We start from the raw sequence: 19135 nt of genomic DNA on the forward strand, positions 1-19135 counted from the left end.
TAAGGAGAGAGAAAGGAACCCCCACCATATTAATTACATCCTAATTTTAATATGTCTTGGGGAAATGAGGGATGTCTTGTGGTAATAGCTTTCTCTTTCTTCATTCAGTGCTGCTGCTTCCTCTTCTTCTGCTTTTCTTTACTTTGTTCTCAGTCTTCTGAATGCTAGCTTTTCTCTTCCTAGCATCTTTTAGCTGCTTCATCTGGGAATCTGGCTATGATCCCACTGACCGGCTTTCACCCGAACTCTCCACTTGTCTTCCACCGATTGCTTCACTGTGCACCCTGTAAACTGACGTAATTTAATTAGAACATAACTAATTGAGTGGAAGTTGTTCTGCCTACAGTATGCAACCTGGAAAGCCTATTCTTGTTTTGTGCATCAATCTCGTCAGTGCTTGAGACATCTTTTTTTCCTGAATGGGTTTGTTAGGAAGACATGAAAGGGCTCTCTTATTTCAACATCCATTAGGCAACCGAAGAAAACTCAAAAGACAACCAAGTGACTGATTTGTTCACTGATTGTTTTAGCAGTGAGTTGAATTACAAGGAGACCTTTATAGACCCACCCGATAGCAGAAGACGCCGATCAGGCCATGATGCAAGTGTAGACTTTTTCAATATACCCATACCCATACACCTTTCTTAGTCTTTAGAACTAAACTGTTCAGAGCTTTGCAATCTATTTATTGGAAATACAATTCATTAAATATGGGGTAAACAACTCTGCATTAATTATCTGGCATTATGACCTAAAGCATTGTATTGGACCCTGGGATCCGCCTTAGGACCGGCTTTATCACAGATATCAAGAATGATGTTTCTTTGGCTGTGCAGAATAGATAATGTGCATTATTCACCTTTGTGATTTCAGTCTACGTAATTCCCTAAGAAGTGTATCTTATTAAAAATATAGTGTCACGTTGGCTTTTCAAATTGAAATCAATACAAGGTACTGTTTTATTATTACAGATTAAAAGCAGCATTTAAAAATGTGAATTATTTGATTTACAATGGAGTCTATGGGAGATGACCTTCCTGTAATTTAGAGCTTTCTGTGTTACACGTTTTTGGATAACGGGTCCTGTATTCATTATTTGCAATAAACAAAAGATATGCTTTCTTTTCTGTTGTATGGTGGCTTTCAATATGATATCCTTTATATTATCTCTTTTATGTACGTAATGGACCATACCTTCATCTATTAAGCTCAATCTCTGTATTTTATCCTTCATAGTGGTGCTATCAGGGAGACTGTGTGCCTTTTGGAACCTGGCCAAAGAGCATAGATGGAGACTGGGGACCGTGGTCAGTATGGGGCGAGTGCACTAGGACCTGTGGTGGGGGTGTCTCCTCATCCATAAGACACTGTGACAGTCCAGCGTAAGTAGCTAAAGTAAGCCAGAGCCAACAGAAAGTACCATTTGATATTATTTGAAAATGTGTTTTTTTTAGATATGTGCAAAAAATGTCTATGTTCATATGTGTATTTAAGTAGTCATTAATATGTTCTAATTTCCATGCTCCTCTCAGACATTTCCTGCATAACTTCCATATCTAGAATTTTAAAATAGGAATATGGACAGATTTTATAATATAGGCTCTAAATTGCACCTTTGCAGTTGTCCGTAGCAGCCAATCAGATCTTTCCTTTCATTTAATCACTAGAGTTGTTATTTAGCACAACTGGGGTAAGATTCAGTGCATCCCGTCAGAGAGAGTATATATGCACTGTGTGTATTTTGGCGCAAGTGCATAGATTTGAGCGCTCATATTGAATTTTGTATTAAAGCAATTCAGTCAACTGTAACTGCATTGTGCATGTAATTGAACAGACCCACTGCACAAGGGAGAAATGGTGTTGTCATATGTATAGATTTAAGCACTTTTTCTGTTTAAAAAATGATTGGAAAAGGCTAGATAAAGCAAGACTGTCAATTCATTTGCTTCTGATGTACAGTAAATGAATGAGAATATTTGTATTGGCCATTGATGTTTTGGCAACCAAAGTCTATGTCTTCATGAGAAGATATTGTTTTAATACATTAGTTTTCTGTTGATAGCACTATACTTTCTCTGCGTACCAGTGAAGCAAGAGCGGGGTTATTTTAGCCCACTTTTTTCTAGCATGATTCCCAAGTAGGGTATTCCAGCCAGAGGCCCACTCGTCAGATATAGCCCACCCTGCCTTACTGTTAAGGAGATAGTCACACTGGTCTGGAGGGCAGTTTGTTCCTTCCATAGGCTGGAATACAAATGTAAACAAAATTTCAGCCTAATAAAGACACTTTATGCTGCTTTTGACCAATGCTGAACTGGGGATGGCTTATTTTTGAAAAAGGGATCAGGCAGTTCTCAATTATAGTGACACATTCCACATCAGTAATAGTAACCTGTCAGTATGACTTTAATTTTATTGAGCTGTTTTAACAACTTACAGTACTTACTAACAGTATCCTTTCCCTCAAGCCATGTTTATTTAGGTATGCACACATGGGCTTCCAATCGGTGAACTGTATTATCCTTCCTATGTAGACCTTTCCCAGCCCTACAATACCCATGGCTATGGATAAAACGTAGTCATACAGCTGCAAACCAATAAAGAAAAGCACATTTTCTACCTGCTTACTTACTCCAGCGAGGATAATATACATCTGACGATTCTTGTCAACCCTTGTACTTCAATGTTACTCTTTCAGATATTTTGTCTCTTTGTGACTATAGCTGTAAAAGAGATCAAGTAAGATTCTAAGTACTTTTTCATGTGTCTTGTTATGCTGCTTTGGGATAAGTTTGGACTTAAAATGAATGCAATGCAGTAGTAAAACAGAGTGATTTTTTTTAGACCTTCAGGTGGAGGAAAATATTGCCTTGGAGAGAGAAAACGGTACCGCTCATGCAACACAGATGTAAGTAAATGACAATTAGCTATTGGTTCTGTTCCATGCTGGTATGATCTAAATACAACTGGAGGTGCAAGTCATTTCTTTGTTTTACACAAGTGTGGGGAGCATTGCATCTGTGGAAAATGCACTGAGAATACACCTTGTTTACCACAGCACATTATGCAGGACCGGAACTAGGGGTAGGCAGAAGAGGCACGTGCCTAGGGTGCAACAATAAGGGGGGGGGGGTTAGTGCAAGGCACATACCTTATACCCCTAGTTTTGGCCTCAGATGCTGTGAGTGCCAGATATTTAAACCTTGCCATGCCTGTGATGTATACATTCCCTCAAAAGGCTTTGTATTATGAGCCCATCCTTTTCCTCTGCCTGTTTCTCGTGTGTATTGATATGTTTATTGTAGAGAGTTTAACTTGTATTATTAGCCTGAATAAATGCCTTTTCGTGCCTTCACAGTTGCTCATAAACTGATAGAATATGTTGTAAAAGGGACCTCTGTTTAAATTAATAAAAACGTTCAATCAAAATTACAGATATGTTTAATTAGAAAGGGATGCAGAATGCTCTCAGAATGGCTAACTCTTGACTGTCCCCTGGGTTTTATTTAATTTGAACAAATTGTTCCCAAACTTGCCAAACTTGAATGTGTGCTTATTTATTTACATTTTGAATGTAAAAAATATGAATTAAACCATGAAAATACTCAAATGCAGCAATTTTGCATTCTACCCATCATTTTCAATGAGTCTGCAAAGTCTCCAAAAAAAAATCTAAAAAACTTAAAAAAAAACTTGCTTACATTTTGCTAGGACAACTCCTATTGACTTCTTCAAGTTTTGCATTTGACTTTTTAAACATTTATGCGCTTAGTAAATATCGATATATAAATCAGCACCTTTGTGTCCGGCCAGGGTCCTAAAACTTTGGTGGCCATTTCCTTGTGTAATCTCTTGAATTTGTTTCTCATTGGCTCTTGGCTATTCTCTTTCACCTCCCATTGATCAGAATGATTTAGGAACCAAGCTAAACATGGTATACTAAATGATAAAATATGCTTTATGTTGAACAAAAATGTTTTTTTGTTGTTGATAATGAAGATCTTGATTTAAAGGATAACATTTCTTCAGAAACGTCTTTTATTATTATTATATTGGATATCTTTTAGGAGTTGTTGATAATGCAGGCCCGTATAAACTTAAGGACTCTGATAAATTGTTGAAGTGCAGACGAACAGAAATATTGTCTTATTTTCATGCCATACAACTGGTGTGGGCCTTCCAACAATCTGCACCCTTATCCAAATTAAGTTGCTTTAAAAGCCTCCCCCCCCCCCAACCATATCATCCAGGTTCCTCCACTGAAGTCCTCTTACTTAATTGCTTTTACTGTGTATGGGTGATGTGTTGCCCTGTAGTGCAGGTTGCCAGTTTGCAGCCACTACATGAGTTACACCAGGGATCCACAACCTTTTATATGCGTGAGCCACATTCAAATGGAAAAAGTGTTGGGGAGCAACACAAGAATGAAAAAAGTTCCAGGGGTGCCAAATAAGAACTATGATTGGCTATTTGGTAGCCCCTATGTGGACTGGCAGCCTATAGAAGACTCTGTTTGGCAGTACCCTTTGTTTTTATGGAGCCTTGCCTTTAAGACAAGAATTCAAAAATAAGCACCTACTTTGGGGCAACTGGGAGCAACATCCAAGGGGTTGGTGCTCCTGAGCCACTGGTTGGGGATAACTGGGTTACACCATGGGCACAGAGAAGGATAAAGGGGTGCACTAGAGGTACCTGGAAAGAATTATAGGGTAATATGATGGATGGTTGCTTTAATTTAAGAGGAACACAGCTGATGTCTGTGGAATTTAGCACTGCAACCCTATGCCATGTTTCTAGCAAAATAAGCCAATATTCGTCTCAGCTTTACTTTCCAGGAGGAAGAAAATAATATAAAAAAAAAATAAGTGTTTCATTGAGTTCAGGTACTCCCAGCCTTATATTTTATTGTCTGGTTAACAGTTAAGTTAAATAGGTGAAGCCATCCTTCCAGATTATAGCTAGCGAAACAATAGAAACCTCCCCACTGCTATACAGAGAGATGCTGAGGCACTTTTACCAACTCGCTGGCAAGCAGGACTGCAGTTGATTAATGGTTGCAATAACAAAGTCAAAATATGACAGCATGGGCATGAGAAATGTGCTGCTTAGAGGGGCTGTTTCTGAAAGCATTACGGCATGCTGTCAGCATTTATCCTCCTTCTAATAATCTAAAAGATATTACTCCTTGCTCATTCAGCTTCTCATAAACAAAAGAAAAACATCTTTCAGAGTTCATTTTTCTTTTGAGGGCTGACCTGTTTTTCCTCCCCCATGCTTGTAAGCTTTGCACAAGTAGTGTGTGCTTTCCTTTACACTCCCTTGCCTCACTCCTTCAGGCCACGGCTCTTGTGTTTTGCAAAGTTGTGCATTCTTGCAAAAAGAGGCTTATTAGTTAGAAAGCATCTACTAAACTAACTTTGACGCATGTAAATGCCAGTTTATTATTAGCAGCTGTTCCCGGGAAACAAATTGGGCCTATGCTCTGCTTTTCTACACTCCAGTTATAAAATTCTTGCACTGTCTGGGATTAGTGGTGTTCACTTTCACCCAACAGGTGTCAGAAATGCCCTCTATATATGTCAGTTAGCAAGGTGCTAATTGCAGTCCTACTGAGAACTAATGTGGAAAGTCTCTACTTGCAGCTGGGAATAGAGATGATCATCGGGTATGCATGGGTGCACTAATATACCACGTTCTCAGGAGTAAAATGCCAAGGGTGACCAACCACATTGTGACCATCTGTAACAGAACAGCTGTCTGATTTCCTTAGCATCACTAATTTGACACCTGAGCAATTCAGCCAGCACAATTTATATTTTATGGGGCTTGTCCCCAACTTTCACATAACTAGGTGCTTGCCTTGCTTGGTAATCTGCTGATCACAGTAGGTATGTGGGGACATCACTGGGCAAACGAGGTTCCTCTGTCCATGTAAAATGAGAAGTAGCTATGAACCAAATTGTCCCTTTAATGTTTACATCTTCTATTTGTGCCTCATGGTGTGACTGTGTGACCTGTCACTGTGTAAAATATCCCAGTGTTTCTATAACATTAAGCTAATCCTTTCACTTCTCTTGTATTCAACTGACCACAAAGGAGGGGTACTTAAATCATTTTGATAAGCTCTCTGTAAAACCCTCAATTTATAATTTAAACTGTTGTGTATCTTACATCTTAAATTTAGGTTTCTGTTATACAAATACCTCTTAGCTGAAACTACTAACCCTTTGGGGTGCCATCAGTATAACAGCTGTGGATAGTATTCACTAGCCATTAACTTGCTGTAGTTTTCGAAAGAAATAAGTTACATGTTTTTTCTCATCACAACACTGGTGTAACTATAAAGTGAAGCATTTGGGGGAAAGGGGGCCTGGACTGCAGGTTATGCTTCCTAAATATAAAGAAATTTCCCCTTTACAGCCACTCTCCTACCTGCAGATAGGGAGAGGGGGACACAGGCTGGGTAGCAGTCATTGTTTGTTGGGCCCCCTCCAAAAAATCTTTGGAATGCTCAGTGCTTATAACACCACTGGATCACAAATACAATTCAGTTAAAAAGTCATACTTTTTTAATCGCAAATAGAAGTAAATGTCAAATTCATTTATATTCAAAACCTTTCTAAACCCCTTTAACAAAGATATAGTGCCCTGCTAAATTGTAAATACATCAAAATGTGTTTGTTTGTGACACTTTAAAATACTTTGCTACTTTAAAGGAGAAGGAAAGGTAAAAACTAAGTAAGCTTTATCAGAAAGGTCTCCTCGGTGAAAAGAAACACCGCATTTCTTTCCTTTTATTCTGTTAACATCTTCTGTGTGAGACTTCCTGCTATCAGAAGAATCCTTCAGGGCAAAGCACAAATCTGCTCAGTTTGCTCCTCTCTCCCCCTTTCATCTCTGCTCTCTCCCCCTCTCCTTTCTGCTGTAATCTGAGCTACCAGCAGGTATGGTAAAGTATTCTGCAAAATGCCTTTTTCTTCTCCTTTAAGATAAATTTCTTTATGTTCTTGGCCACCTTTCTCCTCCTCCCCAGCTACAGACTGGCCATAGCTGGGAGCACATTTGGCTTCCATAGCTGCGCCTTCAGGTAGTAAGTACCATAAAAAGTGAAGAGAATGTAACTAAGAACTAACTGAAGATTTATATCTGTAAGTTTATCTATAAGTGATTACTGGGACGTACTGCAAATAAGTTTACCAATATAATACATACTGAGAAGCTCTGCAGAGGGAACATAACGCTCTGGTGTAATTCACCAACGTTCAGGCACCACTTGGCTTTTCTTTAGTTTTACATATTTTCAAAATGTGCAGTAGGATGAAGGGAGGAATTCTTGCTTCACCTTCCAAACTCTATGGCCTTCACATGATGTGGTAGGAAACTGAATAAAAATAGGCTATAATTATGAAAGTATTTGAATAGGTATTATATTTGTCATATCCTCCAGTACAGATAGAGCTGCAAGAAACTATCATCATAATTTAGCATTAGTCTGTAAACAGTGGTTTGGCAGTTCTCTTGATTTCATATAATAAGTATTATCTTCAGCGTTCAGCCTGTGTTTTTGCTGTTGCTATGTTATTGTTGCCCAAGGTTATATTCGTGTAAATAAGTATATTCTCTTATAGTTATGTACATAAGTATCCCTGATAAACAGCTACCCCAGTGCTATAACTACAGAGAAAGCATTTCAGGTCTCCCGCAGGCCCCGCTACAGAGGAAGCCGACCTAAGCCCCCCGTGTCTGCATCTTTTGTAGTTACACCCCTGGAATAGCTATTGTAAAACGTTCTCATTTACTAATGAATATCCAAGGATAATCATGTACATATGTATATAAGAATATACATATCCCAGAGGTTTCTGCAAGTCCTGTCCTCAGTGCTCAGTGAGTAAATTTTATGTGCAGCTGAATTTATGCTGCCCTAGGCCCGGGCCTGTGTGGCCTTGCCACAAATCCAGGCCTAAAAATATAAGGGTGTTATAAGTCACAGAGGAGTTTCATGACCATATAATAGCATAAAGCCATCGGATTGTGCTTTAATACAGGTTACGGAACTTGAGGTGACTTCTAATATTGTCATATATTAGCAAAAGCTTTTATTTCTGCAATTAAGCTCAGTATTGGGCTTAATTGCCGGTAAATGCCTTTATTTTATTTTTATTCTTACAATTAAAGGACACCTATCACTCTAAAGTTGCTTCCTCCAGCAGAGGTATAAGTCCCCACTCTGGTTGGGAAAACAATAGTTTTTTGTTTTTAAATAAAAAAAATAGCCCCCTACAGTGCTGGGCTGCCCTCACCAGAAGGGAGCCCCCAATTCGGGCATCCATGTTGTGCCACAACTCACTCAGTATGCGAATGGTGTCCTACGTCACACACATGCTCATAATTAGCAGGCAGGGCACCTCACTCATGCACACAAAACAACATGGCCGCCTGCACCTGGAGGACCCTCCTGCTGTGGATGGCTTAGCACCTTTGATGGGATAAGCAATTTTAGCGTGATAGGTTGCTGTGAGAAATGTATTTTACTTTTGGGTAATCAGGAGCTTTTTCTAGGGAAAGGCATCTGCTTAATGCTGGCACCTAACTGTAACATACTGGCGCCCCCCCACTTATATGCAGCAATACTGAATATTGTTCAGGGCCCCGTTATTGGGCCCCACTTAAATTTGTACCACATTTGCCCAACTGAAGGCTACCATACTCCTAAGTAAGTCTGTATGTGTGGTGCCAAAGTCCACCATCATGGGCATAACATGAGCTTTTCAGTATCCCTTTTAATTCTCCTTTGTGTTTAGGTATTATAAAGTTACACTTATTCAGAAAAGAACAGAATTGTATATAAACTTAATTTTCTAGAAAGAACTCTTTTATGTAGAAGGCTAAAATAAAACGTATGCTTACTAATTAATATATTTGTGACTTAATTTCAAAGTCTTGCTGGAATCAGATTAAATATAGAAATGCACACTGTTCTGTTAAAACAAATGACTGGCTCAGACAGACCTTTTGACTTCAATCCAGATCAAGTATTAGAGAAAGAAGTTCAGCTGTTTTGACAATGAATAGCTGTGCTATCTCTCTTTTGCTTCGTGTACAATTGCTCAGATGCAGTGCCATGTTTTCCTCCGAATTCCATCACAGTAGCAGGTACCATGAAAATCTTGTGTGGGGTAACTTGCATGTGATTTACTAATGCGGATTTAAATCCGTGTCTATGTTAGTAATCTGTGCACTGCAATTTAGTTGGTCAATGGGTACACAGATGGCATAGTTTCTGGCAAACTGATGGATGCTGTTTAAAAAAAGACTACAATTCACTAGGTGCAAGTCAGTTGTATGTTGAATCCTGGGAGAAACCTCTCCTTAAGGCACCTCGACATGCACCAAATTGTTTGCCTATCTTTTTGAAGGGATTGTTCACTTAACTTTGATAGACATTTATATTCTGAGACTTTGCAGTTGGTTTTATTTAGTATTTTGTTCAGCAACTCTGCAGTCTGGAATTTCAGAAGCTATCTGGGTGCTGGGGTCTTGTTTACCTTAGCAACCAGGCACTGCTAGTGGGTTGGATGGGCAATGGGAATATGAATAGTAGAGTGCTTGACTAGAAAGATAGGGAATAAAGAGTAACAACATTAACAATTAACAACATTGTTAGCTCCAGAGCAATAGTTTGTTTGGCTGCCAGGTTTCCCCTATTTGAAAGCTGTAAATATGTAGCAGAGGAAGGCTAATAATTTAAAAACAAAAAAAATAAATAATGAAGACTAACTGCAAAGTTGGTAGGAATAGGAATAGAAAGTTCTACAACATCCTAAAAGTTAATGTAAAGTTGAACCACCGCTTTAAGTTTTGGATAACCAACCAAATAGCATCAGTGGCTGAATAGCCAAATAGCCATTTTTAAAGTATATTAGCTTTTCACTAAAAAGTTGAAAATTCATTTCAAAAGAGAATTAAGGTAAAAAAAGGAAACAAAATGAAAAAGATTATATTTTATATGAATGAATAGCCTGATGGCTAGCCCTCTCAGCAGTCCTGCATGTGACATACATCACACATTCAGTTTATTGTTCATGTCCACGTATCCCTTTTCCTTCTCAGTACTAATTTGTTGCCATCCTGAAGTGTTGTACAAAAGTGGCAGAGGTCTGTTCTCCTTAGGGTAAAAACTCCTTCTCCCCCATGGTCCTTATAAAAATCTCTACATTGCTAGTTAAATAGAAAAAAAAGAAAGGAGCATCTTGCATGTCATAAATATATTCCATTTTGTCAGATGGGCTTCATTATGTTGCACAACTCAACTGTATGGCTTCCTGGCAGGAGGGCAATGTAGGTTTCACCGCAATGGAAGAAACAGCTGGGGCAGCAGAACTGCAACTGTGATGCCAAAAGCATGTTTATGTTTGAGACATTCATTTTTTTAATGTATGTTTATAGGGAGATACCTAATGGATTAATTGTAAAGTGATCCTTGACATGCATTGGAGATTAAAGCTGTAAAGCAACTAGGGAAACACTTAAAGCTGTTTATATGACCTTCTTTATATTATGCTTGCCCAGTATTAACAAAAAGTCCAGCTTTGTCTGATGTGTGGTAATAGGACTTTGCGAACATCAGAATTATGCAACATTTCCCTGCTAATATTTGTTGTGTATCACCGCTCTAACTGACTGCTTGATATAACAGATACATTTGGGACAGTTTCACCACAATGGTTTAACTTCATACAATGACTTTTTTGTGATTTTCTTTAATTTTAAATAAATGATCAATTTTTTTTTTCCCAGCCATGTCCTTCTGGGTCTCGAGATTTCCGAGAAAAGCAATGTGCGGACTTTGATAATATGCCTTTCCGTGGAAAGTACTACAACTGGAAGCCCTACACAGGAGGTAATGCGGGATGTAGTACCATCTAAGGGCCTGTATTCACGAGCGTCTGTTCCTGCATTCCCCTGCGGTGGATCCTTCCTGAATTCCACCTCAGCGGAATGCAAGAACAAATGCAGCCCATTTTTCCCTATTGTGCTGTACTCACACAGGCGCATATAAGTGCTGAACGCAGGTGGATAGCAACATGCTGTGTTCCACCTGTGTGAGTACCGCACCCTAGGGAAGAAAGGGCTGCATTTCACCCTGCATACCCCTGTAATGGAATGCAGGAAAATTCCACCACAGGAAAATGCAGGGTTAAACGCACGTCTGTATGAGCCCTTACAGCAATTACCAAAAAAAGTTGTGTTGCCACCAATATGGATTAATGCACTTTAGTTACCATCAAGTACAAGACACTGTCTTATTACAGAGAAAAAGGAATTCATTTTTAAAAAATAGAATTATGTAATTAAAATGTACTCTATGGGAGATTAACTTTCTGGAAATCAGGTTTCCGGATAATGAATCCTACTAGCATTAGTACAGTACATCATTTGGACTGAACATGTCAGTGACACAGTGTTATGTGTGTAGGTATAAACAAAAGTGTTTAACATTTACAAAAATATAACACACGAGAAACATAACTATAGTACAATACCTAGAAGTACAATGACATTCTGTGTGTTTAAATCTGCTGTGTAGTGAGTATATACAGTACTATTTTGTGCAGGGGGCATTAAAGGATGCAGTTCTTGCAATTTTGTGTGTGTAAGATTTTAGTGTTTGATACTGAGGGGCTACTGCAGCAGCACAGACAGTATTTGTGCAGCCTGTTCTACCAGTGAGTATTGAGCCCCTGGGGAAGCCACCTACTGTATTTGATTTTTAGGATAAGGGAGAAAATCACTATCCCAGCACATGGGAACTGTAAATGTCTGCCCTGGGCTACAAGTATGTAGTATTCTGGAAAAGATGTTACGTTATACATTTTACTGATACTGATGTTTACCTGGCGCGCAGTTTAGATTTTTCATTTGCAAGTTGGGCCTCCGTTGATATGGTTTATTAGAACTGATTGAAACATGAACATCCTGCCATCCATTAACAGTAAGGCATCTGGAATTCTGAGCATTGGTTTGGAAATGTAGTGAAACCCAAAAGGAGCAATTAGGGAAACATAATCTCACCCCTCTCACTGCTTAATATGCTTCAATACGAACTGTAAAAATGGATGAAACACATGGAAAAAACCCAGAGGTAACTTGCGTACGTATAACTCATTTATTATTATGATGGTGAGCCTCTGTGAGAGTGATGTACTGTACCTTACAGCCATAAGGTTTACATAAGTGACATTCTTGCTTTAATTGGCTAAGGTCACGCTTATTGTCGTAATACAAACACGCTGATTGATTTACTCCCGATGGTCCTGGTTGAACTGGAGTATGAGGTGACATGAGGTGAAACAGATGGCCGAAAGGGTCAGACCAAGTCATAGTTTGGTATTAAAATGGAAAGGCCATTTCTGCAGTACATTAAGGTATAGTGTCATGATCTCTTTCAATGGCATGACATGGTGGAGCTTGGTTAGCTTGATAAGGTGCTCCACCTGTAGAAGGGTCCCTTGATAAGTACAGCAGGTAAGGAGGCTTTAATAAGTACAGGTATGGGACCTGTTATCCAGAATGCACTGGACCTGGGGTTTTCCTGGACAAGGGATCTTTCTGTAATTTGGATCCTCATACCGCAACTCTACTAAAATAGAATTTATACATAAATAAACCCAATCGGATTCTTTTGCCCTTAGTATGTTTTCATTATATCTTAGTTGTGATCAAGTACACGTTCCTGTTTTATTACAGAAAAAGGAAATAATTTTTTAAAATATTAATTAAAAAAATTGGTTAAAATGGACTCTATAGGAGATGGTTTTCCTGGCTTTGGATCTTTCTGAATAACTGGTTTCCTATACCTGTACAAAGGGACACTGCTGCCAAGAGGCAAGTTGAGAAACTCACCTCAGTACCTGGCAGGTTCCCTGTTTTTTCATCTGAACTTTGGCTTTTCTATTGCAGTGTATAGCACTAGAGACGCCCCAGGCGGCTAGCACCCCTGAGGCACCTAGCACCCCTGAGGCACTGCCGTTGGGCTAGAAATAGGCAATTGCCAGTTACCTGACAGATGGGCCCCAGGATGTCTCCGTTAGTCTCTCAGTCAAAGTGGGTCAAAAGGTGGAAGGTGGTTTGCTGCTGTGAGGTGGTTTCTAGCAATACTGTTGCTCCTTTGCTAACCAAGATGGATTTAAATTATGCAACTATGTATGCTGGTATACATAGGTTCGCTTGTGTTATAGCTGCCACTTGTTTTTAGGGCTTTTTACTGTCATTTAATCTCCTTAAAAATGCCCCATGTGACACTCATATGATTGAGTAGGATGAAATGGTGTCTAAGTCTAAACTGGAATTCCTTCAGATTTCACTGCTTAATATAAAATGACTTTAGACTGTCTTTGGTTATATTGTTTCATTAGAACCAGGCCTGCTGACCACCATTGTAAAAAAACAGCAGGAGTATGTTGATGCTTTCAAATAAAAGATGATTATAATGAAGATAATAAATATGTTTGTATTTATGCATCTGCTGTGTTCAGCTAGAGTAATATTATTTTAACCACAGCATACCTTCCGTTAGTGGAAAACAGATCCAACAGAGTCCATTATGCAACTTCAGCTTAAAGGGAAAATATTACTTTCATTGTTCTCTGTAATATGTTACAGCTATGTACTGTAACTACTTTAGCGATATTGATCTTCATTTACACCAGTCCCGGCTCCAGTGGAGCTTACACTCTAATTTTCTTATTGCAGGCGTAAAGTAGGGTAAGTTTTATGAGGAGTCAAGAATAGCTGTGTGTGTGCTTTGGAGCGTGAAGAACCTCACTACAGCCACACACCAAGAGGAGAACATGCTAAATCATTTTGTAATTACCTGGGTGGGAATTGAACTCGGGACCCCAAGATAATGGTTGCTCACAGCAGTGTTAATGCTTTTTTAATATGCCACTCTAGATATGTTCTATTAGGGGCAATTACTTACTCTATATGCATAGGAATAGTTGGAAGATTGCCATATTGCTGATATAAATGGCTATAAATATGGTGGGAATTATAGAATGAATGCATTTATATCTCATTTTCAGTTAAAAAGGAATTGGCTGCTTTCTAGCAGAGAACAAAAAACTGCATGATATATTACCTTTCCAGGAGAAAGTGGGCAGGTCTGAATATGTGACACTTGGCAAGACTGCAAGACGAGAAAAACATATTGAGTGGAATTTAGGGTTTATTGGGCACATGGACATTATTGAGCACAATTATAGAGACTCGGCACTGCTATAAGTGCTTTCTTTCAGACAGGTATGCATGGTGCATTCCCTCCGTGTCAATAAATCTCAAACCTTTTGAAGGTTAAAGAGTTCCTTGCATATTTAGAGCAGATAACTATGCACCACTGAAAGGTGTCACTTCCATTGCACTGACAATGTGAGGAAAAATATGGCAGCGTGCATGACAAGGCGCAGAAAGGGAACATGTCTCCTGTTTTGAACTATGTGCTTACTTGCAGAGCTTGCCTCATAGTGCGGCACAAAGGCACCTCTAGGATGTGCATTACATTTCATTCAGGCCTCTGTAAGGTCCTATTTGATTTGACCAATTCAATGAAAATTAATACAGCACAAGAAACAATCTCTATATAAATTACTTCCCTGATCTGTTTAACTTTTATTGGTGGGAAACCAAGCAAATATTATACTACATATATGCATTTGTCACCTATGTACCTGCATTTGCAGTATTTTCACCAGAACATTTTCCAAGCCAGAGATCACTGCTCCCTGTAGCTGCAGAAAGCAACACAACATGCCACCTTCCATGGGGAGAAACAGGTATTGAAGAGGAGCTAGGAACCCTGGGTGCCACTTGGGTGGTTGAGTGACACAGCAGAGAGGTGGGAAAAGAGCTGCCATATTAGAACTTTCTAATATGAAAAATTTGAAAAAATCAAGTTTTAGGGGCAACAATTCAGAAAAGTCACAGTTTCTGCAATTTTTTCCTGCTCTGACTTTTTCAGTCCAGATTTTTGATCTGAATTGAAAAAGCGGCAAAAAGTACGGAAAAAACTTTGTAAAACAAATTGTATTTTTTTTCTGCGACAAAATCAAATTTTGGAGCAAAAAAACAGGGACCCTTTTATGAGGATTCAAATTGGGCCATTAGAAATATCCTTCCCAATCAGCCTGATTTGGTCTACTAGTCTGATGGCTAAAGGTGGCCATACACACACCGATAATATCGTACGAAACCTCGTTTTGTACGATAATCGGTGCGTGTATGGTATGTCGGCGAGTCGACCGATATCGCAGGAAGCTGCTGATATCGGCCGACTCACCGATCGGACCAGTTTGAAAAATTTGTTCGGGCGCCATAGAAGGCGCCTGACCAAAATCTCCCTTCAGCGCTAAATCGGCAGAAGGAGGTAGAAATCCTATTGTTTCTACCTCCCTACCTGCCGATTCAGCCCTGAATGGTGTGTGGCGGATCTGAATACCTGCTTTATCATTTTCTCTCAAACCAATGTCTGGTTTCCATGGACCAATACACTCACCCTTGTGAAGTGCCCATGAACTCTGTATTTAATTCTTAGTACATTCAGCAGCATTCATCTCCGTAAGAGGCAGTATTGACTGCTAGTTGCAAACAGGATGTCACTCCTCTCTTTAGACATCTCAAGAAACCTACTGTATGTCAAAACAAAAGTTCTTGCTAGGTGTCAGCCAAATCCCCAGCACTGAAACATTCTTTTCTGTAGCTATCTCCCTGGAATGTGTGTGTGGTTTAAATTCAGTATGTGCTGTTTGTGCTTAAACCTACGTCTGAGATTTGATTAAAAAAAAAAAACTGTGCAAAACATTTATTTATGAGAACCATTCAGTTACCCAAGTCTGTCCCAGACTCTTAAATACCAGACAGCAATTAAATAGCAGAAAAAAGCAAGTATTTAGATTTTAAATATAAATATGCAAAATACATGCAGATTCAGGGATTTTTGACAGTTATATGTATAAAATAGTGATACTCCGCAGCTGTTTGCCAAGTCTTAACAAATACACTGTTGTCCAAGTTTAAAACAAGTGATTGTATCTTCTAGGTCAATAGCTGTCTGGCTTTTTCAGTTTAGGCCCCATCTGTCCATAATAAGCTTAAAGCTGTAGGAACAGATTACTGTAGTATTATTATTATTACTACTGTACTCTTATTAATGCAGGAAAAGTTGTTGTACCGTGTTAGCCAGTCAAAATGTTACAGGGCAACCCTTTTGAAATAAAAAATAACAAAAGTGGTGTAAAGGTTATATACCTATTTGGCTAAGATAACCATAGCAAGCTTTCAGAACATTCTAGTTCCTTTTTCAAGCTGAATACAATAAAGCTGTGGTGCTCTCTTATATCTATACAGCATTCAGGCCATAGATCAAATGACCAGCAAAAAGGAATATCCATCTGTGTGCGAGAACAAATAAGTGCTCATCCGCAAATCTTGCCTAACTAACCTTTAGGTTCTGTGGTTTGGTTGTTTCCATCAAAAGGTTGACAATATTTTTATTCCCTTTGCACATAAATATCTGTTTGTAGGAAACCTGGAGTTCAAAGTAGTAATATACTTTAAGGTGGTCCACAGAGAATTGCTGGTTTGTGGGTTATAGTCCAGTGTGGGTTGAGTTTTTTTTTCTAACAAAGTATTCAACAAATGTAAAATAACCAGCCTGCAAAGGTTAATGGCAAAATAAATCTGTTTTATGGTTTGTAAAATATATACCTTTTTTATTTTTTTTTTTACTCTTAGGTGGTGTGAAAGCGTGTGCATTAAACTGTTTGGCAGAAGGCTATAATTTTTACACTGAACGGGCCCCTGCAGTAATAGATGGAACCCGCTGCAATGCTGACTCCTTGGATATATGCATCAATGGAGAATGCAAGGTTATTGCATGTTTTATAGTAGCTTTATAAATGTTATTGTGTTCCTGACTTTTTGCTTTGCTGCAGGCTCAACTTAGAATATATTTTAATATGTGTATTAAAGGTTTTAGGCTTCTACTTATCAATATGAAATTGAATATAAACCAGTTTATAGCAGGAAGATTGCACGCAGCCTTATAGGAAATTCTGCAGGCCAAGTTGTAACAAGCACACAAAAGCCCAAATTCTTATAATCAAGCAATTTGCAGAGTATACTGTAAGTTTGGGGCATTCCCTGGTACCTTTTCCAGTAATGCTCTCCATCACAGACGTTCTACCTGGACTGGTCCTCATCTGTCATTGTCATCTTTTTACACTACTTTCTGGTACTCTCTATGCACTTTTGCTTTAATAAAGTTGTTCCTAGTCATTTTGTAACTAATACACTGTTCTAATTGATTATTCTCTTTTTGATTTAAAGTGGTGGTTCACCTTTAACTTGACTTTTTGTATATTATGTTGCCAATTCTAAGCAACTTTTCAATTGGTCTTTGTCCTTTGTTTTTCATAGTTTTTTAATTAATTGCCGCCTCCGTCTAACTGTTTGCAGCTTTCAAATAGGGGTCAGTAACCCCAACAGCCAAAAAACTATTCCTCTATGAGGCTGCAATTTGTTTCATTATTTTTTTTATAAATTATTTTTGTAATAAAGTTCTCTCCTATTCATATGCCAGATTCTCGTTCAAATCAATCCCTGGTTGCTAAATTACTTTGGGCACTAGCAACCAGATAGCTGCTGAAACTCCAAACTAGAGAGCTGCTGAACAAAAATCGAAACAATTAAAAAAACTATAAATAATAAAAAACAAAGACCAATTGCTAATTGTCTCAGACTATTACCCTCTACATCATACTAAAAGTTAACACAAAGTTGACCAACCCCTTTAAGAAATAAATATATATGACTAGGCTTTTTTTTTTTTTTTGCATTGCATCACCTGCAACACAAAAACATATGTTCATATTAGATTATTAACCATGGAGAATATGTTAATATTTTTTTATTATTAGCATCTTCTTGTCTCCAAAGTGGACAGGGCTAGAATCAGCCTTTAGCCATTCTGAGCACAGGAATATTTGCAAATGGAATTGTAAAAAAATTGTTAAGGTAAATGGTGTCTCAGAACACAGATAGAAGTCTCTCCAAAATAAGAGAGAAAACTCAATTTCAGCGAAGTACAGTAACATTGACCAGACGTTTCTGGCATTTCTAAACATGTAGCACCCCAGTGACTTATGGCAATAACACACTGGGAAAATGGGAGTGTTATGCTGCCCAGCTCATATAAAGGTTAATAGGGGAATAGCTGGCGATTATTGTTGCCCAACTGCCAGGCCTGAAACTGCCCACAGTCTTCTCATGTGCATTTGCTGTTTTTCTGAAAAACAAACCATACTTGTTTAGTAGATCATGTTTAATATTTGTAGACAATAGAGATGTGTTTAAAAATATTGTATTTGCTGTTTCACTGTGTGGGGAAGCACTCTTCCTTTGCAGATAACACTTTGTGGATAGGAGAGTATAATCCACTGAGTAAGGTACAACAGGAAGTGAGTAGTGCAAAGGAAATTATTTTCCCAACCTGTTCAGAACTGCTTATACAACATAACCATCTCCATTTCAGTCAGGGTGCAGAACACTGTATGCATGGTGCTGTATAGAAGAAAAAAATATAATTTAATGGTAGTTCCCCTTCATTAATAATGTCTTCAGAATCCCATTTTTATAGAAAATAGCAGAGTATTTTTGTACATTTATTTGGTGAGAAACTATTAAATAGTACCAATTTCTCCTTTTCAGCATGTAGGCTGTGATAACATTTTGGGCTCTGATGCCAAGGAAGACAGGTGCCGTGTGTGTGGCGGAGATGGAAGCACTTGTGAAGCCATTGAAGGTTTCTTTAATGATTCCTTACCCAGAGGAGGTAACATTTTAGCACTAAATTAGGTCACTTAACTTTTATGTATCATGTTGCCCATATATATTTACTCTGTCCACCAAAGACTTGCTGTACTTCTCTTCTTCTCTAAGCTTCTCTTACAGAAATGGCCAATGATTTTTTTTTCACACAGGCCAAGAGTTACTTATCCTTCTAAAGGGGTAGTTTGCCTACAACTTTTACTCTTCTGTGATGTAGATAACTATATTCTAAGAAAATTTGCAAATTAGC

At 38.5% G+C, this 19135-nt stretch overlaps 1 protein-coding gene across 2 annotated transcripts in view; it reads left to right on the plus strand.

Moving 5' to 3' along the window:
* Positions 1 to 19135, plus strand: part of adamts6 (ADAM metallopeptidase with thrombospondin type 1 motif 6) — a 160563-nt gene that overhangs the window by 104120 nt on the left and 37308 nt on the right. For both annotated transcript variants that reach the window (XM_002934207.5, XM_012967138.3), the window contains 5 exons: positions 1237 to 1382; positions 2845 to 2908; positions 10801 to 10903; positions 16792 to 16925; positions 18766 to 18889. In XM_002934207.5, coding sequence (XP_002934253.2) covers positions 1237 to 1382; positions 2845 to 2908; positions 10801 to 10903; positions 16792 to 16925; positions 18766 to 18889 — 571 coding nt within the window. The remainder of the gene's footprint in view (positions 1 to 1236; positions 1383 to 2844; positions 2909 to 10800; positions 10904 to 16791; positions 16926 to 18765; positions 18890 to 19135) is intronic.

This window comes from Xenopus tropicalis, chromosome 1 (assembly GCF_000004195.4).
Source record: "Xenopus tropicalis strain Nigerian chromosome 1, UCB_Xtro_10.0, whole genome shotgun sequence".
Lineage (NCBI taxonomy): Eukaryota > Metazoa > Chordata > Amphibia > Anura > Pipidae > Xenopus > Xenopus tropicalis.